A 24,874-nucleotide genomic window follows, 5' to 3' on the forward strand; every position below is an offset into this window, starting at 1 on the left:
ATTTGACCCAACTATCCCACTCCTGGGTTAATACCCAAAGGACTTAAAAACAGCATATTTCAGGGATATAACCATATCAATGTTTATAGCAGCAAAATTCACAATAGCTAAATTGTGGAACCAACTCAGATGCCCTTCAGTAGATGAATGGATAGGGAAACTTTGGTATATATACAAAATGGAACATTACTCAGCATTAAAAGTGAATAAAAATCATGGCATTGGCAGGTAAATGGACGGAGTTGGAGAATACAATGCTACCTGAAGTAAGTCAATCCTAAAAAACCAAAGTCCAAATATTTTCTTTGATATGAGGATGCTGACTCATAATGGTGATGTGGAGGGAGTGTGGGAGGAATGGAGGCACTTTAGATAGAGTAAAGGGAAGGGAGGGGAAGGGAGGGGGCATGGGGGTAGAAAGGATGGTGGAATGAGGTGGACATCATTACCCTAAGTACATGTGTAAAGACACAAATGGTGTGACTCTACTGTGTGTACAACTTGAAAATTTGTGCTCTATATGTGTAATATGAAAATGAATTGCATTCTGCCATCATGTGTAACAAATTAGACTAAATAATTTTTTTTAAAGTTTGAAATATAACATGCTAATTGAAAATAAGTAAATATATTATTGCTAGTAAATATAGTTAGACAACTGACTTAACAAAAACCTAAAACACCTACCAAACATTATTACTTATTATACTTTTATTAAAATTATTAGATATATGAAAATATTATTATTAAAGAATACTATTAAATATGATAATAATATCACAATGTTAATATTAAATGCTAAATCCTCCATAAGGGCCAGTTTTACACACCAACAATACTACCTAATATAACTTAATGAGTGCTAAAATTACTCTCATCAAACCCATCCCAAGCATTATCCTAATCTTTATCTCAAAGTCTAGAGCAGATCTATAAGATGATATTAAAAAATGTAAATGGGAAATATAACCCACTTATAAAGTACATAAACACTTCAGTTTGAATATCTGTTTAAGGGTAGTTTTTACCATCTGTAAAGGACCAGAAAGAAGGCTACATAGAAAACATACCTTTTTTTTTTTTTTTTTCTACCAGGCATCAGAGGATGATGTGGAGGGCAACAAAGCAAGAACTCTCAGAGGTGACAATTAAGAAGCACCTGACTAATCTGAGGGAGAGAATCATGTAAATATTTGAGGCAAAAGCATGCCACGCAGGAGAAAAAGAAAGCAAAAAGTCCCTGAGAAAAGAATGTACTCAGGTACTCCAGGTACTCGTGGAAAAGCATGAGAGCCAGTGGATTAGAGCAGAATAAGCAAGGAAGGTGAGAACAGGAGAAATCACAGGGGCTACAGCACACCTAAGAGAGGAGAAAGTCATGAGTGCATTGAATAGAAAGTGACTATCCTAACTAACTTGCTTTTAAAATAACAATTTAGGCTCAGCTCCTTCCACCAAATTTCTAAACGGTGAAGTTTCTTCAAGATTCTATCCTATTATTTTCTCATTTCTACTGCCTTTAGGTGACTTTGATTTCCAACTGCACTGGCTGATGGTTCCTGAATGTATATTTCTAATCTCCAGACACTGCCTAATCAGTGTCTCCATGTGGATGCTTACTGGGGTCTCAAACTTAACATGAACCAAGCTTTACCACTGGTTTATCAATCTTCATTCCTTGCCTCAGTCTCTTCCTCCCCAATGACTTTCTTGCATCAATTGCATCACTATTTACCCAGTTAATAATCCAGGAGTCATTCCACCTTCTCTTATTTTTTATACCTGACACCCAACTCATCAGCAATCATCAGCAATCACACATAAAAATACATTACAAACCTGACCACAACTTCTTACCACTATAATGGCTTTAACCACCAAACGTTGCTCACTTAGCCAAATTGCAACATAGCTGATCTCCTTAATTCCAATCTGGCTTCTCCTCTTCAACTATCATAGCCTTCATTTAAATGCACAAATCAGATCAGGTACTCTCCTGTGATATCCTCAAAAAATAAACCCAAATTTATTTTTTATATGTGACCTAAAAAATTTCTGTACCATATGTCCCTTTCCAAACTAGTTCAATCCACTCTCCTCATCATTCATAATATTCTATACTTGCCAGCCATCTTTCTGTCACACCAACATACCAAATTTTCCTGTCTCAAGGCCTTTGAATTGTTGTGCCTTTTTTCTAGAATACTATTATCCCACATTTTTGGCTGTCCCCTCTTTTTCTTCAGTAAGTATATACTTAGGGTGAAAACTGGAATAACACCATGCTGTTCAGTTGAGGAGCATCTCAGCTTCTAGCTAACATTGCTCTTCCAATCTCTCTCTCTCTCAGTATTACTATCTTACTAATGTAACTTTTATAAAGAAAATTTGTTATTTTAATCATTTATGTGAATTATGTTCATTGACTAAATCTTCCCACCTCACCTTCCCAATTCCAAAATGTAAGTTGTTTTAGGACAGAGACCTTGCCTATTCACCAGCATCACAACCGTGGCTGTAAAATATTTGTTGCCTGACTATATAAATACACACACACACACACACTAAAATTCAGTTTGGTTACATATTTATTAACTAAGTTTTATAATATAATGAAAGAATATTGCCTCATTCATAAATCTGTTCCTATGCAAAAGTTCGTTTCATGGTCCAAATAATTTTCAAATGAAATTGAAAATACAACTAATCTACACTAGAAGTTTATATGCATGATACTTATATCAAAGAACATACATGTCTTTATTGAAAGCTAGTGACTTGTGGCCAAAATAATCCAGTAAGCCTTTATCAAGTGTGATCAATTTTAGTGGGTGCCTTCTGAGATCAATCAAGTGGATAAATGCATTTTTGATTGCCTAGTGGGGATGAAATTTTAGTACACAAAGTACAGTGTCACTGTCATCTGGTCCAGCATACTGAGAAGGATCCTAGATGCACAAATTCTGGGCCTCTGATTAATTGTTTTATTAATTATTCAGTCAATGCAATTAAATTATGCAAATGAAAGGATGTTATATAGTTCTGCTAATAGCATTGAGATGAGTGGGTTCACTGGAACCTCAGAGAACAAAGTTGGAATTCAAAATACCATTTTTTGCTCATAGTACCTAACACTTTCTGGGAAATATATTTTAGTAAAGATATTTCCTCAGAATCACAAAAGGGACAAGTACTATAAAGGAGGTGTGTTTGGATTCCGTAATTTTTCACCTGGAGTACAATGTTTTCCCCTGAAAAGTTTTCCGCTACCAGCAGAACAAATCAGTTATATGGACCCTTTATATCTCACCTAATATTCATTTGTAGTATTCAAAATCTAAAATAGATTTATTTTCTCTAATAGTATTTAAAAAAGTTTAACCCAAGACCCTTGAGTACTAGACACCAAATAATATCAACCTAATGGGAATTCTTTCAAAATTATCAAAAATTATGATGAAAAATAAAAGATTCTCTTCCTAAAAAATATCTTTTGTAAAACAGAAAAAAGTACCTTCACTTCACATGCAAGCCTAAATACTCAGTAATCTTTCTTAAAAGGTTCCAGTTTATATTTCACTTTGTAAAATTGGCAGGTGCACAACCTGCCTTAAACATTCATATCCTTAAACATTCATATCCTCAGGGATTAGCCCTAGTTACTTATTGGTTCCTCTGATTTTCAAATGCATCATGAATTTCTTTCAGGCTGAATGAGTTATATGTTCTTTACCTAAAATCTGTTCTTGATGCTTTCAAGTAAGGAAGGGCTTTTACTGCTGTTAATTTCAAACAAAATTTCAAGGCAGTCATCGCTAATAATTCTTACAATAATTCAAAATCACACTTCCTTTCTCTTTGACATGCTTCACCCACTTACAAATGGAGGCACTTATTAACCAACTTATCCTGTCAACTGAATATATTTTTTAAATTACAGCACAGTAATATAAAGAACAGATTAAAAAGTGAGATAATGTGAACCATAGGATTATATGGGAGACTATGCAAGACTTCAGAAAAAAAGGTGAAGAGAATTTGAACTAAGGCACTAACAGCAAGAAAGAACACAGAAACAATTCTTTGTCATAATAACAGGATTCACTGATTCACTAAACGTAGAGTGTGTGACAGAAAGTTGTTAATGATGCATCCAAATTTTCTAAGCAAACTATGTTGATGAATTATTCCCAAGGCAGATAATACAGACAAAATAACAAGATTGACATGAAAATGGTCATAAATTTTTTATATATTTTGGTTTTGCGTCTGTAAGCCATCTACTAAAAAATCCTTAATAAGCAATCAGAAACTCGATTTACTTGTGTATACACAGGGATGGATCAACCTTTGGGAGTCATCGGGTTAAGCTATGAAAATGGTGGAGTTCTTCCAAGAACTTACAGAGTAAGTTGACATAAAATTTTAAAGTAATTGGTAAGAAACACTAATATTAAGATGGTGGAGGAAATTAGCTTTATAATAAGTAAACAGAGAGGTAGGGGAAGAAGCCAGGAAGAAGTTTCCATGGAATTCAGGGGAAGTGAATATTTTCTAGAAGGGAACAGTTAATTCTGTCCCCCAAACTGAGGAAGCTAACTATGGTAAAGAATGAAGAGTGGGCACTAAATCTTGACCCACACTGTGTTAGAGTAGTATGAGTACAAGTGGAAACCAGAATCCAATTAGGTGAAAGGAGAATGGGAAGGAAGGAAGTTATGATACAAACCCAGGCATCCTTAAGATGGATGGCGATGAGTGGATAGTTAAAGATGTATCATGAGGGTAAGTCAGAATCAAAACAAAATACTTTAGGATGGGAAAAATATGAAACTTTGCTTGTAGGGGAAAAGGATATTTCCCATAAAAGAGAAATATTTAAAATATGTATCTTTCATACCTTCAATGAGACATATGTCATGTAGTATCATTTAATAATTCCTGATCATTGAAGAAGATAGCCCTGTCTGAGGCATGTTCCCATTCCATATACTACTTTCTTCCCTAAACACAAGAAACTGTGTTGGTAGGAACCATCATACTTACCCTCCAAATATCCATTTAATGGAATATCCCTAACTGCCCAGTTACAATGCCCTCTGAATAATTTGAACTAAGAAAAACAGAAATTATATTCATGGAAAATGAGGACTTAGAAATCTATGATCAGCCAGGGTTAGGGAGTTCATTTTTCCATATGTAAAAAGATGGATAAACAGAGATACCTGTTCTTTAGAGAACAGAAGATCAGAGAAAAGGCACAGTAAAAAGAATATGAGGCCTCAGAGAGAGAGAAACTGAGGGAAAGAGTAAGAGAGGGAAATAGAGAAATCTAAGTATTTCAGTTCCAACCCACTGCCTGTTTCCAGCTTCAGTTCTTATGAGGCCAAGCTATACATGATATTTATGAGATGCTCCTAATCTTTAATAAACCCCTCTTTTCTTTCCTTTACTGAGGTAATATGATTCCTTTCCTCATTCTTCCAAGGATATTTGGAAAACTTCCGGTACAAAGGTTCGTAAAACAATTCAAATGTCCATTCACAATGGTGTGCGTCTGCCCATGGAGAGCAGGAGGGTGCCATGGCAGCTGCAATGAAATTAATTATGGAGAGGATGAGCTAATTACAGCATTTTTTCAATTTATAGAAAAGTCAATCACTTTGAATATTTTGGAACACTTCTTCACATGATTCTCCTGCTTGCTTTATCATACCAATAAATACCCTACTTTCTTCAAAGAAATAAAGAGTAGTGAATTGTCACTTTTTAAATCAACAATCCAGGTTCCTAGTTTCCCCAAATTTATCTCCTGGCGTATAATAATCCTTTTTGTTATCTCTCTCCTCTGAATTACGACATTCCACCTATCTTAAGCTACACTGGATAACAATTGCCGATCTATTCAATTTGAACCACATACAAAAATAAAAAATCCCTGAGGACAAGTCCTGGTCCATCTGGCCTCCCAACCCTAGTACAAGTGTCAATTCTGTCTGTGTATTCAGTTTTCACTTTGCATCTTGTTGAACCCTTTTCAGGATGCTAATTTCACCCCCATTCAGCCCTTCCTACTAGGTGTGGTCTGATTTCTGTTCTCAGGTGGAGGGAATGCCAGTGCCTGCCTGGAACAATTCACTCTCTTCCTCTCCTCCTGCCACTGCCTTTCAATGGCCGCACTCAAGGATGCTATGGCTCCCGATTTGTAAACTACCCCAGGTAGAGTTACTGTCTCACAAGTGAAGCCCTTAAGAAGGAGGAATGGGTAGAAGAGGTGGGGGGTGAGATAAGGACTACATAAGAAATTTTAAAAACTGCATGTGATTTGAGGACAGAGTGAATATATCCTTCCTGCTCACACTGAACCCTCAGAAACTGGCATGTGCCTGGACTAAGGCGTTTCTCAGGAACTTTATAAACCTTGATAAACAAAGGAACTAAATGGAAAGCAGATGACAAATCACTCCACCTAAACACAAGTAATTCCTGTTCTTTAAGAACTGAAGCCTTCCAAAAAGATACAAGCTCACTATTTCATCTTGCTTAAACTGATCCAAATGATAACAAGGAATTGTCATTATCTCTTAAATATAGAAAATATAAAATAAGAAGTTCAGTTCATTTTACTTTTCTTTTAATAAGTTTCTCCCAAAATTGATTCTCAGGTTCTTTCAAAATATTATTTATAGCCAAGGGAGGTGGCTCATGCCTATAATACCAGCAACTTGACTCAGGAGGCTGAGGCAGGAGATGAAAAGTTCAAGGCCAGCCTCAGCAACTTATTGGGCAAGACCCTATCTCAAAAGATAAAAAAAATAAAAAGAACTGGGGATGTGGCTCAGTAGTAGAGCACCCTGGGTTCAATCCTCAAACCAAATAAAAGGAAAAAAAATATTATTTATAGCCTAGAGTGGTGACACAGGTCTGTAATCCCAGCTATTTATGAGGCTAATGCAGAAAGATCAACAGTTAAATTCCAGCCTAGCCAACTTAGCGAGACCCTGTATCAAAATAGAAAATAAAAAGGGCTGGGATATAGTTCAGTGATAAAGCATTTGCCTAGCATGTGTGAGGCTTGGGATTCAATCCCCAGAAGAGAGGGAAAAAAAGAAATGTTATTTATTTTCTATGACAATCACATTACATGAAAAGTTATAAACACATAATTTTAATATTAATAAAATCATCATAGTATTAACAATAAATCATCATATAATATATATACTATACAATTATCATTAAAACATAAAAATATGAACTTACATGTTTGGACAAGTTGGGGCTCTTTGAATCAACATCATACCTGAAAAATTGAAATATAAAATTCAAATTATTGCCACAAAGTAAATCTAGAAAATTAATATTTTCCAATATGTAAAAATGAACAAAAAAATACCAAAAGAAAGAAAAACTTAGCAAATTAAGAATTTTCTAATAATCTGTGGCCTATCTGCAAAAGAAAGAGTTTACACAACCCTGGATCCTTTTATTTTTACAAATCTAGGAAGTCTTACTATTTGCTTAATCATCAATTCTGTTGTTTGAGAAGTTTAAAATTTATCTTTTGGGGGCATCAGCAGGATCCTAGTAATGCTCAAGTAACTTCAAAACTCTGTAAGAACTGAAAACTCCTCTTCTTTGGATATAAGTTATAAAATAAACAGGTCCCCACAACAGGCTGTCATTTTTGTACATTATAATTCTTATTTAATGTCTTAAATGCTATTATAGTTGCTATTATAATTCTTAATGTCTTAAATAGTATTGTTAACTTTGGAAACTGAAGTAATGAGAGTATTTTTCCCTGATCACAGGACTTGTGCAAACTGAGTGTTTATAGAAATAGGAATATATTTCCTTAGGACTACTCCATGTTCTGCTTTTCTCTGGTTGATACCCAAAATCCATTATCTTTTAGATTTTGGGATGATATCATTCACCATCACTTTAGCCTCTTGCTTTGAAGAGTCTTTAGAAATGGAGAGACCACTAATAGTCAAAATAACTTCAATGTGCCAAATTCTTTCATAGGAAAATATCTGTACTGGTTCCAATCTTTCTCCCAAATCCCATTCCCTTCATATGTCTTGTGAGTTGCTTCCTACCAAAAATTAACTCTTTTTTTTTAAGGTTAATTAAAGTATCTCATGTATAAATACTGTTTTCACAATGAAACAAAGCATCTCAATCAATGGGGGGGGGGGACAGTTTATTGAGTGCCCTGATGGGCAGAGATGAGCTCACTCTCTAGCAAAAAAAAATATTTACCACAAACTGGCTTTAAAATTGTATGATATAAAGAATATCATATGAGAATAATCACAAAGCACTCTCAATTTCACATCAGGGCACTTTGACTATTTTCCAACAGCTACAGCTTAGAATTACATATCAGCAAAATACCATATCCACTATAGACCCACAGATGTTAATTCAAAGATAATTTTTATTCAAGATAATTTTATAATAATAATAATAACAGATAGATAGGAAACAAAGCTAGACTGGCTCCTTCTCACAAATCAACCCTTGAAAATGTCTTTTAGGTTACTGTGGCCAAGAAGAATACGATGCTCAGTTCAGTCAGAAGAATTTAACAAAAAAAGTTCATGTTTTCATCACAAAGAGATTAAGTATCTTCAAATACAATCCTCTTTAACTGTATTTAACAAAACGCTTTTGATACCATTATCTCAAAAATAGCTAATTTATGTCATTCCTCTGTAGACTTTAGATAATATGCTGGATTATAGAGCACTAGAAATTACTATATTTTTTTCTTCTAATGAATTTTCCATCTAACTTTTCTAAAAATATCAGGACCATTCTAGTTATCACCCTCACAGGTCAGAACATGCACACTATATCCTAAATGTCTCTACATGTGACTATGACTATGAGAGTCACAGTGCCTTGAAGAAGCCATAAACCAAGACAGAGTAGGAAGCTGAGCAGTGGAGGGGGCATCCCACTAAGTGGACTAACTAAGGGGAATAAGTAAACTACTTCATTCTGCTATTGAAACTTGATGATGACAGTAATGAATTGACAGTATCTGATTTGAAGGGATCTTAATATGTTTCCTATTAGAGAGGAACAGATGTCAATGGGAATAATTTCTGCATTTCTGGAACTGCATCCATTGCTCAAAGTGGACAACACAATATGCTTAGAATTCCCTCATATTGGCTCAGAGCTACCTGAGTCAAGGATCCTCAGGGTCAAACCAGTCCATGGTCTTGTGATCAACCCTGAATTCATAAGTATTCCTTCCCTAATAAAAGGCAGGAAGGAAGTTCTTTTCCACTCCACAAAGCCAAGCAAGGGGTAGCTTCAAAATCTAGGCTACCTTTGAGAAGTGCAGGACAAGATCTGGTTCCCCAGCAGGGTACAGAACCTGCCTGCAGGTCCACCCTGAGGCTCCCAGTGACAAAGAATGTTCCATGAATGTTCTAGGAAGCACATTCTGAGAGTTGAGGAACACTTTCCTTTTCCTGAGCAACTTCCTTTTCTTTTTTGGGGGGCGGGGGGTCCCTCTCTATCACAATGACATGATAAGCATAGTGCTAAAAATGTGTCCCTCAGGCTTGTACTTAAGATGAGGCCTAAATTTTTTAGAAGGTAAGATAACCACATCTCTACCTAGGAACACGTCCTACTTTTCCCCTCTCTTCTCTCCTGAAAAGAGCTGGGGGAGATCCAAGAGAGGAAAAGGAAATGAAGAACTTTGAAATAAGTTTGAGATTAAAGTTTTAAAGTGACATGTACCCAACAATTAGAGTACAATGATTCTAATAAAAGTGATCGCAAATTCATGAAATTCAGCCTAGACTTTGTTAAGGAAACCTTTAATCAAAGGAAAAAAAATGGAATGCACACATTGGGACAATTATTGAAACAAATGAAACAACATTTTTTCTAAAATGTTGAGATCCTTCAAAAATAGGTTGTAATAACAATAAACATTTCACTATTATCACCATTTAATTTATCAAGAAGGAAAATAATTTGCTGGGTAGGACAAATCTTGACTCAAGATGAATCCTTTTAAGTGTATGGAAAGAAACATCTCAGAGGGTTCTATCTCATTTCTTCTGTATTCCAGCACATACTATTATTGATAAGACACCCACACTTCTTGCACAAAGACATTTTGGTACAGGTACTCTACCAATAAGGTTTTAAACTATGACAACAAAGAATATTTATGAGGCACCCATATTACTATCAGTGTGATAATTATAATGAAAATAAATGCCAAAGTTTATGATGTGATAAATACACAGCACGATGACAATGACCATGTCTCATAAATGAATAAGTACACATCAGATCAAAAGACAAGAGAATTTGAAGATACAAAACTGATAGACTAATCTAAAATGCATCTCTGGCATCCACTGCAATAATAGCAAAAACCACTATGGCTCCAAAAGAAAAATTACTATACCTTAACCAGAACTGATAAGAATTTAGATCAGAGATACCAGGAATACAGTCTTTGTCAGTCTGTCTGTCTCTGACTATGTCTCCCTCCCTCCTCCCTCTCTCTCTGTCTATATAATATATAGATGGATAGATACATATAGATATATATAGATATATAATTTTGTTTATCAGTTAAAGTTTTTTAAAAATGTTTCTACAGCCACTTTCATAATTTTATAAAATCAACAGACATCGACTAAATTGAAAACAATTCAGAAAATAATTTTCATCTATCTTTTGGCCATTTTACAGTGGTGTGACTTTCTGCATAACTGTTTCTTCAAGGGTTATGCTATTGCTGATATGTTGGAATATTTGCAGTAATTCTCTAGGCAATGGAGGTTGGTACTACAGATGACTTTTGTATCCACTTTATCCATTTTTTGTTTTCCAGTTTTTCTACAATGTACTTATATTATTTCTCCAAGGAACAGCACCTTGCTTAGACAAATGTTAAAAGACAATTTCAGGGGCTGGGGATGTGGCTCAAGCGGTAGCGCGCTTACCTGGCATGTGTGGGGCGCTGGGTTAGATCCTCAGCACCACATAAAAATAAAATAAAGATGTTGTGTCCACTGAAAACTAAAAATTAAATATTAAAAAATTCTCTCTCTCTCTCTTAAAAAAAAAGACAATTTCAGGTATATTTACATAACTGGTAACCTGTTAAATTATTTCCATACTTATTTCACTTATTCACTGAAAAAAATTAGCACAATGTAAAAAAACCAGTTTAAAAGTATTATGTGCACTATTCTAATAAATTGGAAATCAAAAGGAATTAATTAAAGTGATATCAAAGATACATCATGAGCCCAGAGAATGTACTCATTACTTTTCTTAATAATCTTCTCCAAGTAACACTTTCCAGAGATACCTGTTTTAATATTTTAGAGATCACATAAAATTGAGATGTTGTTTGAATTGAATTTCAGAAATTAACCAAATGCATTCAAAAGACAGAGTTGATAGCTATTTAATTCAATTTTGCAATGTTTCACTTTTCAAAACATTGCACGGTTTTTGTGAGAATTACTATAATTTGTAGGAAATTGAAGATGTTAAAACATATCAATTTACCTAGATTAATTTCTTTATGTTTTCTTATCACACTGAGAGAAATGTTCCTGGAACAGCCACAGCAGTAAGCATCAGGAATCATGAGCAGGACATGGACATAAGAAGCTGGCAAAAGAAGGGCCAGAGTGAAACAACAGAGTGGCAAAATGGGTAGGTACAGCCACCTGGCAGAGGTACTCAGAAAGATGACAGGGCCTGTCAGCAGAGAAGAGGCAGCAGAACCCAGGGGGAAAAAAAATGGCTCTAAAAGTTAGAGCTTAAAAGCAGACACAGAGTTCAGGGAAGAACACAGCTCACAGGGTCTCCAAGTCAGTTTCAAAGATTGATGACCAGGCAGTAAGCAGTCTTACACATGTCCTTCTATACTAAAATTTAACTCTGAGTAATTTTTCCTCTGAAAGTACAAACAAAAATTATAAACATGTGTTACAGAAAATTTTTATCAGAGCACATGTAAAAGAAAAAAAAGGAACAAGCAGAAATGTCCATCAATCAATGTTTAATTAAATAACTTACAGTTCTTTCAAATAATAAAAATTATGGAAGCTTTAAAATGAATGAGGTATATGCATATTCGGTGGCATAGAAAAACATCTGAAAAATTTAAGGTACAGGAATTGCACATGCAAAAGAAAAACCTGCCAAGGTATGCACTGAATTATTTACTTTTTTTTTTAAATATTGGGATAGCAGGGAATCTTTATTTTTAAATACATATATCACTTAGTTTATAATAAATATTTATTACTTTTAAATGAGAGAATATAACACAGATGAATAAGAAAGGGAAAGAGAAAAAGAAAAACAGAACAAAGGATCATGAAATAGTGGATAGTTTTAAGATAAAAGTCTGAAACTAAGGGGAAAAGTTGAGGGGGTACCATGAGGTATGAGAAAGAACATTCTTAAAAGCAATGGCTATGAAGGCCTGAACAAGGGAAGCACACAGCCACATTCTACATGACTTATGTCTGGTGTTGAGTAACAACACTGTGTGCAACCCCCATGATAAACAGGAAGTCATTACATTGCACTCCAAATTTTCTTTGCATAAACCATATTTTTTATTATTTGGAAAGGAGTGTCTAAGAAATAAAAACCAGTGTGAACTTAATAAAGATTGTTTGATAAATTTGATGAATACTTGGTACTCTGAAGAAAAGGGGCTGTTATGAGATGATGCTCAAAAAGAAGCACTGCAGGTTATTTACTGCATGCATTTTATTTTGTTTTTTGATACCAGGGATTGAACCCAGAGGTGCTTACCACTGAGCAACATCCCCAGCCCTTATTTATATTTTATTTAGAGACAGAGTCTGGCTGAGTTGCTTACTGAGTCACTGAGGCGGGCCTTGAAATTCTCCTGCCTCAGTCTCCCAAACCTCTGGGATTACAGGCATTGCCACTATGCCTGGCTATGACATACATTTTAGATGAAAATGAAAATGTCTATTAACAGAAAAAAATCTTATCTTTACATTAGGAGGCAAATTAGGACTTTCTAAAGTAAGATATTGACAGTTTTTATTATTGAAAAAGTATTTATAAATTGTGATAATGGCATACTTAATATTTCAGTTGTTTAAAATAAGACATTTAGCCAGGCACAGTGGTGCACACCTGTAATCCCAGTGGCTCAGGAGGTTGAGGCAGGAGGATCATGAGTTCAAAGCCAGCCTCAGCAAAAGCAAGTAACTCTGCCTTTAAATAAAATACAAAATATGTCTGGAGATGTGGTTCAGTGGTTAAGTGCCCCTGAGTCCAATCCCCAGTACCACCCTGCACCAAAAAAGATATTTATCTTTTTAAATGGTTGTGATATTTACAAACTCCCTTTAAGTATTTTGACATATTGAGCAAATTTTGTAATGTATGATATTTCTTCTCTCCTCCCCAATATATTTTCTTTAATACTATGCAGAAACTTCAACAATCACCAAAGTTTTCCTCTGTGGAACAAAGACTCTAAATTAATAATACCTTGTAAACAAAGTGACTCCAGGTCTCTGTGGACAGGAATTTAATTTGACAATAATACTTTTATATGCTTGATTCAGCATCAAAATAGCAAGAATATTTAAAATATTAAATATGCTACATCTGCCACCCAGGGTCTTAAAAATACTGGGCTATCAAGAGATAAGAAGAAGGCACAGTTAAGCAGAGATCCATGTACTATTCTAAGAAGCTACAGAAAGACATTAGCTTTCAAACTGGAGTTTACAGAGAAATTGTAAGAAACCCACTGAGGCATCACAGGTTTGAAAGAACACCCATATTTACTGCCTATTATGGTGAAACTGTTCACTTATTTATTCAACAAGCATGTAGGTGAAACTCCACAAAATGCAAAGCAGTGTTGGTCTACACTCTGAATAGAATAAATCTACTTTCCTGCCAATATAATCCTATATTCAGTGCAACCCCAGGACCCCAACTTATGTTATGAAAATTGTCTTTAAAACTCAATTTTAAAAATTGCAAGTTTGGGTAGAACTTACAAGTCAAAACGAAGATTCTCTCTTTCTTCAAAAAAGTAGTCCAGAATAAACTTCCTTACAAAATCAGGATTCAAAGTATTATCAATCACTTCAGTTCTTCCAAACTGTTGAGAGAGACAGAGAAAGTCAGAGGTTAAAATCAAGCCTCATGTGGTTGATTACTTTAAGAATAATACTTAGTATTGATACAGTTTCTTTAAAACATAAGCAATAAATATCCAAATGACTTGATCAAATAAAGTCTTTTAGAAAAATTTTTAGAGATCAGATCATCATTCCTGCTCACTCAGGGAAATCAGAAAATGAGCTCTGAGTTCATTAAAAGCTGAGCTCCTCCTCAAAAAATTCATGTAACAGTAACACTTCCTCCCTTGTTTTCTTGAAAGCCAAATCTGTCTCTACTCAAAAGAAGTTATGTGTACATTAAATTTAAATTATTTTCCTAATCTTGTATATAAATAAGCCAGGCAACACACAAAAGTCTCAATTGGAGGGGTCAAATACTCAGATTTCTCATCTTCAGTACTTATCAAAAACAGTCCTTCATCCAGTAGAGTTTATCAGCCACGTTTGGGGGAGAATTTTCCTGTGACACATTGATGTCACAAAGATCAGTCATTTTTGTTTTGTTTTTCTATAATTTTTATGGAATCTATAAGCTGAAATAATTTTTGTGTGTTTTTTAGATATGTATTTTACTTTAACTTTAAAAAAAACAAGTTTCCACATCTCTTAGCAAATAGAAACCAGGAAAGAAAAATCCACATCAGGTCCTCCCTTTTTCAATGTGAAGGAAGGCCATTAGGCACCACTCCTAAAGACAGAGCACAAACATAAACTTTACAGATCTTTTTGTCCTTGGCTTTTATATTCTTCCCCTCCAACTGCCATGGAATTCTAATGAGGGAATTTTAACCTTAGCTCTTGCATAACATTATGCAATCAAGCATACTGTCTTATCAAAGAAGGAACTTTCATTAAAGTTCAAGGAAATATTATCTTTTTAATAGGAAAAGAGAACAACTGTGCTAATCCATTAAAATATGAAGGTCAGAAGGTCTCTTAAATTTATTAATAAAACTATGGTATAAAATATTGATAAAGGATTTACTAGGGCAATTACCAAATAGTAGCCACCCCCCCCCAAAAAAAAAGCACTAATGGACAGAGGGTTATGTCATTGGACAATATTCTATATCAAGGACCAATGTCATATAGACAGATAATAACTCAGGTAGTTAATCCAATATTTCAAAAACGATGACCATTTACACTGGACAATGTTAATAATTTCAGGCACCAAGGCACTATGTATTAAGTACTTAGCACTTGTCCTACTTTAAATCTTTACTATAGAATTGCAAGGTAAGTATTATTAATCTCAATTTATAGATGAGAATACTGAGGCAGAAGATATTAACCTAAGCCACTTTGGTTACAATATCTGCATTCTTTCTAGGATTCGCCTCTATTTAAGCACAGAACATATCACATCCTGGGGAAGATCCAACTATGGATCTATCTGTGCTTTCTAATTTTAAGAAAAAGGAATAAGAGAATGTACCTAAATAACCACAGACTGGCAGTGCCACACACATCAAAAGAAGACAGAGGACAAGAGGTTTGAGTGTAAAGTAGAGAGTGCCTGGGCCCCCCGCAGCCTTCCTACTGCCAGGAGGCAAATGGTTTCCAAACCTGAGCACAGAGCATCAAACTGGCAAATTTGCAAAATAACACAAGTCTCTCAAACAGAAATTCAGCCAATATCCATATTCCTGAGCACCCAAATCTGTCTTATGAATTTTAACCCAAATCCACACTTAAAGGAAAATTTAGATGACAGAGTGAAATTCCCAGGGTAAGCTCAATTGAATTCCAAGCCAGTAGTTCCCCAGGGACTAAGAGCTTTTTGTTATGGAATACTGATTCATCAGCAATAGGAACAGCTGAGTATGCTCTGGTGAAGACTAATACGTAGCCATTCTGGTTTTAGCTAATCATCTATAAATTACGACTATATTCATTTTGATGTCTTCTGACACATAATCTGAAATTGCTTTTGAGAATATCACTAGTGACCTTCATATTGCTAGATCCAGTGGTCACTCTATGGTCCACACTGCACTGCCCTCTCAGCAGCATTTGACATAGCTGTCCACTCCACCCTTTCTGAAGCAGACTTTCCTGGTTTTCTAGTAGCACACTCTCTTATGCTTCTCTTGTACTACTCAGACTCAGGCCTGACATCTCCTGTTTTCAGAGCACAGTTCCAGGCTCTCTTCATCTCTCCATAGTCACTCTTCTCCAGGATATGCCATCTGTTTCCTCATGTTTGAACGTGTCCTCTCCAAAATTGAAGTGCTGCTAGTGTGGTAGCCCCTGGAAACGGGGCCTTTAAGAGGTGACTGCAGGCTCCTCCCCTATGGGTGGGATTAAGGCCCTTATAAAAGAAGCTTTACAGGGGTGTTCAATTATGGCTTGCCCTCCCACCTGCCACCACCTGAGAAGACCCTCACCAGATGCCAGCACCTTAATCCTGGACTTGACAGTCTCTCATGAGAATAAATTTCTCTTCTTTATAAATTACCTAGTGTCACTTTCTGCTCTAGCAACACAAATCAGATTAAGACAGTTCCTTTGGCTTTAAATCTCAGCTACTTAATGATAATTTCCAATGTATGCCATCAGCCTAGACTCACCTCCTTACAGATTCATGCGTACAACTGCCTTAACTTACATACGTGGTTATCTTATAGGCCCCCCAAAATTATCATCCAGACATACTTATTTTATATAACCCCCCCCCACACACACACACACATACTCCTGGTACTTTCCATGCCTACCTCCTATCAATAAATGATACCCCTATCCACTTTGATTGCTCAGGTCATATACAGTCATCTATCCTATCTTCTCCTTTCAACCCATCAGCTTCTATTCAACACCACCTCATGAATTACCAATTCTAACTCCAAAACATACCACACAATTGTCTACTCCTCTCCATAACTCATGTCATCAACTTGAGTTCAAGCTTTTCATCTTTCTCATGGGCTACTTCCAAAAGCCTTCCTAACTCACCTGCTTCTACTCTTGTTTTCCTTCAATTAATCCCCCATACAACATTCAATGTAATGTTTTGAAGAATATAAACATGATCTTGCTATTTCACTACCCTAGAATTTTTAGTGGTGTCACAGAGTACCCAAAATAAAATCACGTTGGTGTATAAAACCTGGTTCCTGACTTCCTCTCTGATCTCACATGGGCAGTACATTCTGTTTCCTTGCTCTGGCCTCCTGGCCTTCTGTGAGATTCATTTACACATCAAACACTTTCCCACCTGATGTACTCTATACCTGCAAACTCCTCTTCCTAGGATGCTGCTAACCCCATTCTTTCAGGGCTAACTTTTCTCACTCTTTAAGCCTCAGCATAAGCATCCAGGATGTCAGCATTCCTGCATCTAATCTAAAGTTGGTCCCACTTACCCACATTTAGTTGCATACCAACTTTTTTCCTCCTCCACAAAACTTACATTTTGGAAATATACATTTACATTTGTTTTTTGTTTCCTCCCCTAGACGACAAGTTCCATGAAGGCAAAGGACATACATATCTGTTTGATTTACACCTGAATAAAATTGAACAAATGAACAACTAAAGAGTAATAAATCAGAAAGACTATGCAGAGGGGGAAAAAATGTCAAGAGCAATGTATAATACCAATTTTGACAAACTGTAAGTATATCCACAAACACATACATAAAAATAGAAGGTAAATCAGAATGTTATATTATTTTTAATTTGGTATATATTTTTAATTTGGTATATATTTGGTGTAAGTCTTCCCAATTTCCTACAATGAATATGTTTTACTTTAAATATCAGAAACAAAAAACTTTAAACAATGTTCCTGCTTTTAATTCATTATACTCTGAAAATTGAAAACTGAAAATAATAAGAAATCCACAAATACATTATGACTAGTTCAGCTCATGGGAAATATGTTGGTTCCTTCCCAGAGGCTAGAATATATTAGCTCTCAACCTAATGATTAATCTTTTTGACTTGAAATAAAATTTAGGTCTTAGCTAATATCTTTTATTACTAAATAAAAAATGTCCACTTCTTTAGAAAATAGGCAGCTATATAACATATTGTGCATATCAGAGGGGTTTAAAATATTGAGGAGAGACAATTATTATAATATTTACTGATGATAAATGTACAGAAATAGCTACATATGAAAGAATTATAACTTGTGTCCTAAAAAGTCTTGTTCTGAATATTAACCAATCTAGATTTAGTCAAAAGTATGTACAAGCCTGGTTACAATAATTTCTGACACAATAAAAATATACAAATTAAATTTTACATAATAATATAATATTCAGTTTTCATCATCTAATAATTAGGGAACTGTTTTTTTAATTTACAAAGTATGAAAGCTTTTAGTTATTTGAAAAAAACATGCAAACTGTGAGTTTTATTAGAACATAAAACATTGCTTCTTGCAAAACTTTAAGCAAAAATTTCAAAAAGAACAATTCACAATCAAGTCTTTGAAGGTTTTTCTTTGTTTTATGCTTGAGCTAATCGGATAAATACCTACTTTTCCAATTTAGGAACAAATCTTGCAGAAAATGATAGATTGGAAATACTCCTGATTTCTAAATCAACCAATTGTTAAACTACTCTAGAGGAACAGTAGTGGAAAGAACAGTCAGTAATTCCATCTATTTATGGCACCAAGTACTTGAGCTGTTTCAAGAAAAATGTTCAGAAAGGTTTAATAAATTGTAAAGGGGTAGCACAAACCCCAGTCTCACATTTGATTGTCAACTGAACTGAACAGAAAATGATGTAATAACAAGGTCCTATGAACTAGGACACATCTTTAATTTTACATAATTTTAAATCTTTTTCAAACATTTTTTATAATTGTTTTTAGTTGTCAGTGAACCTTTATTTTATTTATTTATATGTGGTGCTGAGAATCCAACCCAGTGCTTCACACTTGATAAGCAAGTGCTCTACCACTGAGCTACAACACCATCCCACATAATTAAATCTTAATGACATATATAGGATACTTCCCAGAGATTAGACAAAAAAAGAAAATAAACTTTGTAGGGAAAAAAATATTAATAAAAGCTATTAAGATTAATTCAAACCAAAATACTCGATTTAGGACTATAAATATCCCACCTGCATAGAGGATGGCAAGCTCACACACACACAAAAAAGAAAAAAAAAAGATCTGACTTCTCATATATATGCTCATAGAAGTTAAACACACCTCATCAAAGAATTGACAGCCCTCTTTCTTTGGGGGAAAGAGCGGTAGTTCTGTCACGTAACTCATCATGAAAGATTTTTTTTTCACAAATAAATAATCTGAAATTCATTTTTTTCTAAGATGACATATTAAAAATCCAAAGACTCTATCTAGATATTACATTATTATAGGTCAATGAGATGGAACCAAAAATATAATGAATACACAGGAAGAGAAATACATTTCTTAATATTCTTGGTTAAGACAATGTTTCACATTAAAAAACCTTCATTTAATTTTTAAGATCTTATTAGGAATTCACCTAAATAATTAACCATCAAAACACATACACTGGGGCTGGGGTTGTAGTTCAGTGGTAGAGCACTTGCCTAGCATGGGTGAGGCACTGGATTCAATCCTCAGCACCACATAAAAATAAATAAATAAAAGTATTGTATCTATCTACAATTTAAAAATATTTTTTAAAAATACCTTGATCATATCTTTGCATTTTATAGAAAGGATTAAACTCTATCAAGGTTTAAATTATAGTATTATAAAACTACTGAAAACATTTTTGAAAATCAAATCATATTCTTAAAAATAATATTTAAAGGGATTGATTTTCACAAGTTATCACCAGCTATTGATTGTGTGATTAGAGATATATTTTACTGTATAAAGAAAAAAAAAACTACAGACTTAATTTTGGGGAATATGAGTTAGTTTTCTCATATATCAATTAAATATTTATATTTAAGAGATTGAACATTTTTTAAATGAATCATGAAGTGCTATGGCTTGTCCCCCAGAGGCCCTGAACTAGAAACTTGGTACCCAATGTGGCAATGTTGAAGGGTCAGAACCTTTGAGAGGGGAATTCTAACATAAGGTCACAAGGTCATGGGGGTGGCACCCTCATGAATGGATTAATATTATCTCAGGAGTGAGTCAGGTCTGATAAAAATGTTAAAAAAAAAAAAAAGTAATAAGCCTGATGACTCCTGGGTAACTTGCTTCTTTACTTGTGTATATGCCATCCTATACATGGCCATGTTCCCTGCATACTAGTAAATCATGTTTTAATGCAGCCAGATGTAGCACTATGTTATTAGACTTTCCAGCCACCAGAATTGTGAGCTAAATAAACATTTTTTATTATAAAGCATCCAGCCTTAACAATTTTGTTATAGCACACAACACAGATTAATACAAAATTATTTGAATCTTCCAATTATTTTAAGTTGGATTATTTTAATTTATATGATTATCCAAATTCAACTGGTAATAGATTTGAAAAGTGTAAAGTTTGGAGGCAGAGCCCAAAGGTAGCCAAGTTCTTCCAGTATTCCTCTCCCTATAGAACAAACCATCATCTCAAGAGCTAACAAAGCCAGATGACAGATCTTAGTACTTGGTTTTAGCATAATAAAAAGAACAGATGCATTGAATAAGGCAGGAAGGAAAAAGTTGCCAGTATTATCCCTCCTCCACTCCAAACAGTATGAAGTAAAATACCCCTCAGTTGGAGGAAGGAGAGAGATTTATGACCAAGCCTTAGACTTAAAACCCACAATCTGGCCCACCATGGTAAAAAGTACTGGGCAGAACCCCACAACCCCTGCCTCCAAGCCAACACCCATGGATAGAGCCACTGGAACTGCTTCAGTCCGGTGACTGACTGCATCCATCCATCCCTCAACCTCAGACAGCAAGGATGGGACCAAGACTCCACCAGCAGGAGAGCATGGCACTAAAATTAGCAAGGGACTTTGTCATGGAGTTCAGGGCTGGGATCTCTGAAGTGGGAACCAATACTAGGCAGAAACCAAAGGGCCCATATTTAGGCCAGAGCTCACAGATGGAGCCTGTAGGCCTGCCCCAGCATCAGGCAGAGACCAGCAACTTAGCAAGCAGACTCCACTTTCATCCTGGAGCACATCCTGCCAGTCACACTATGCAGGATCCTGTAGCTCTGAAACTTAGAGGGGACCCTGTTTTATGCCAGACTTGCTGGGCAAAGGACTGTCTATACCACACATCCCCAACCTCAGGCAACAGAGCTCACGTAGACATGCCCTAGCACCAGGCAGAGACCTATGCCCCGGTGGGACACACTCATATCTTGGCCTGTAACACCACCATCTGTGGCATAGGCTTGGGTGCACCCAGAATTAAATTCTTTAATTAGTGTCAGAGAGACACTAATGAGTGAAAAGATAACATATGAGTGTGTACGATTCACTGGTTAAAGGTAAACATTCAGAAAAATTCAGGAGGTTCTTACATTTACATTAGTGCAAAAATCATTTATACCATCATTAGCATGAAAACTAAAAAACAAAATGCTATAATTTGGATCTGGAAAGTCTCCTAAAGCCCTATATGCTGAAAGTATGTGCCCAGTTTGTGACACTATTGGGACATGGAGCCTAGTGAGAGGAAGTTAGGTCATGAGGACATGTCCTGGAAGAGAATTTTGGGACCCCAACCTCTTCTTGTTTCTCTTCAATTCCAAGGCCCCATAAGATGAATAGCTCTCCTATGCCAAATATTCCCGCCATGATGTAATAAGGGGCCACAGGCCCAAACAACAGGGTCAAGTGATGATGGGCTCAAACCTTTGAAATCATGAGCCAAAATAAATATTTTCCCTTGTTAAGCACATTATCTCAGGTATTTTGTCATAGTGATAGAAAACTGACACAAAACAATTAATAATACCTCACTAACATACAAGATAACAAAAATATAAAGATGTAGGGGCATCAAAAATTCAAAATGTAGTAAGGAAAGGAGTATCACTGTAGATATTTTTATTAATATTTTCTCTCTTTATTTTTTGTTGTTGTCTTTACATTCAAATTATGTTGTGTTATCATTTCAAAATAGTAAGTTATAATCAAAATGTAGATTTTTGTAAGCCTTAGGGTAACACAAAGCAAAAAGCTTAAACAAACCAAAAATAATAAGGAATCAAAACACACTAATAGAATAAATCATTTAATCACAAGGAAGACAGGAGTTGGGGAAGAAAGAAGAAAGGAGCTCCAACAAAACTCAAAGATAAGTTACAAAATGGCTGTAATATGGCCTTACCTATTAGTAATTACCTTAAAGGTCAATGGATTAAATTCTTTAATTGAAAGACATACAGTGACTGAATGACTAAAAAGACTAAACAACTGTTGCTTGCAAAAAAACTCACTTCTCTTCCAAGGATACACAGGGACTAAGAAAGAAGAAACGGAATAATATATCTCAAGCAAAGAAAATCCAAAAGAAAGTAGAAGTAGCCATAATTCTAACACATAAAAATAAATCTTAAAAGCAATAAAAACAGACAAGGAAGGCTAGTATATAATGACTAAGACATGAATTCAGCAAAAGGAAATAATGATTCTAAATACATATGCACCCAATACTGGAGCACCCAAATACACAAACCAAATATCAGTAGAACTAAAGAGATAGAAAGACTCCAACAAGGTAATGGTAGAGGACTTCCACACAACATTTTTAGCAATGGACACATCATCCAGAAAATAAACAAGGAAACAGCAGAGTTAAATTATACCCTAGGCCAAAAGGAACTAATAAGGCATCTATAGAATATTTCCTCCAACAGCTACCGAACACATTCCTCTCAACAGTACATGAAACATTCTTTAGAATCAATCAGATGAGGGGTTCCAAAATTAGTTTCAATAAATTTCAAAACCCTGAAATCAAGCTGAGTACCTTTTCTGATCACAATGCAATAGAATTAGAAACTGATAACAGGAAAAAGAAATTAAAACCATACAAATACACGGAAGTTACACAAGTGACACTTAACAACCAAGGAATGAAGGAAGAAATCTAGAAGAAATTTTTTAAATTTCTTGAAACAAATGAACACGGAAACACAATGTACCAAAACCTATGGAACATAGCCAATGCATTTTTAAGAATGAAGTTTACAGAACTCAAGAAAGAAGAAAGATCTCATGTAAACAACTTACCATTGCATCTCAGGGAACAAGCACAACAAGAAAAAAAAAATCAAATAGTAGAAGGAAAGAAGTCATAACTATCAGAACAGAAATAAATGAAAAAAAAATACTAAAAGGACAATACAAAGGATCAACAAAAGAAAGAGATGGTTCTTTGAAAAGTTAAACAAAATTGACAAATCCTTAACTAGTCTGAAGAAGAAAAAGAAAGACACAAACAGAGATGAAAAGAGAGATTTACAACTGACACCACAAAAATACAAAGGATCATTACAGATTATTGTAAACAACTATAGGCCAACAAATTTGATAACCTAGGGGGAATCTAAAAATTACTGGGAAAATACGCATTACCAACATTGAATCATGAAAAAATAGAAAACCTGAACAGATCAATAATGAGTAATGAGATTAAGTAATAAAATGTTTACCATCATAGCCAGGACCATATGGCTTCATTTCTCAGTTCTACAAAACATTTAATACATTTATAAATTATTTTAAAATATTGAAGATAAGGGAATTCTTTCAAACACATTCTAAGGCCAGCATTACCCTAATACTAAAACCAGATGAGACCACACATAGAAAAAGAAAGCTACAGGCTTTCCTTAATGAATATAGATGCAAAAATTCTGAACAAAATACTAGCAAACCGAATTCAACAGCACAATAAAAAAGACTATTCACCATGATTAAGAGAGATTCAACCCAGGTAGGCAAGAATGGTTCAATCCCTTCACATCAATAAATGTGACATAACATAAAAAAACAGACAAAAACTATGATCACCTCAATTGTTACAGAAAAAGTACTGGATAAAATTGTAACATCCATTCATGATAAAAACTCTGAGTAAACTAGATTTAGAAGAAATATGCTGCAATATAATAAAGGCCATGTAAAACAAATCTACAAGTAACATAATACTGAATGGAGAAAAATGGAAAGCTTTTTTTGCAAGATTTAAAACAAGATAAAGATGCCCACTTATGCAACTTTATTCAAATTCTAACCAGAGCAATTGAGTCAGGGAAAGAAATAAGAGGCATCCAAATTGCCAGTTTGCAGAAGGCATGATCCTACATGTAGGGAGCCCAAAGACTCCACCAAAAATTTAGAACAAATAAATGAGTTCATCAAAGTTGTAGGATACAAAATCTACATATGAAAAGCAGGAGTACTGTTACACCAGTATTGAATAATCTGAATAGAAATCAATCCTTTTTATAATAACTACCAAAAAATACTCAGAATAAATTCAATCAGAAAAAATATAAAACAAAAAATATAAAACACTGATGAAAGAAATTGCAAAAGACCAGCCAAAAATGTAAAGAAACCGATGGCCATGATTTATAAGAATTAATATGATTAAAATGTTCATACTATCTAAAGCAAACTATAGATTCAGTACAGTCTCTTTTGACATTCCTCACAAGTCTATTAAAAAAGTTCTAAAATTTATATGGAACCACACGCGCGCGCGCACACACACACACACACAGAAATCTTAAGCAAAAAGA

The 24,874-nt window shown here is 34.8% G+C and overlaps 1 protein-coding gene across 1 annotated transcript in view; it reads right to left on the reverse strand.

The window, feature by feature from the left end:
• Window positions 1-24,874, reverse strand: part of Cpne8 (copine 8) — a 195,612-nt gene that overhangs the window by 132,059 nt on the left and 38,679 nt on the right. Inside the window, exons 4-5 of the mRNA XM_046436155.2 lie at window positions 14,070-14,173; window positions 7,264-7,303 (exon numbers count right to left, since the gene is read on the reverse strand). Of these exons, the coding sequence (XP_046292111.1) occupies window positions 7,264-7,303; window positions 14,070-14,173 (144 nt within the window). The remainder of the gene's footprint in view (window positions 1-7,263; window positions 7,304-14,069; window positions 14,174-24,874) is intronic.

This window comes from Marmota monax, unplaced genomic scaffold (genome assembly GCF_021218885.2).
Source record: "Marmota monax isolate L192 unplaced genomic scaffold, Marmota_monax_Labrador192_F-V1.1 WCK01_AAM20220418_F8-fsc00012, whole genome shotgun sequence".
NCBI lineage: Eukaryota > Metazoa > Chordata > Mammalia > Rodentia > Sciuridae > Marmota > Marmota monax.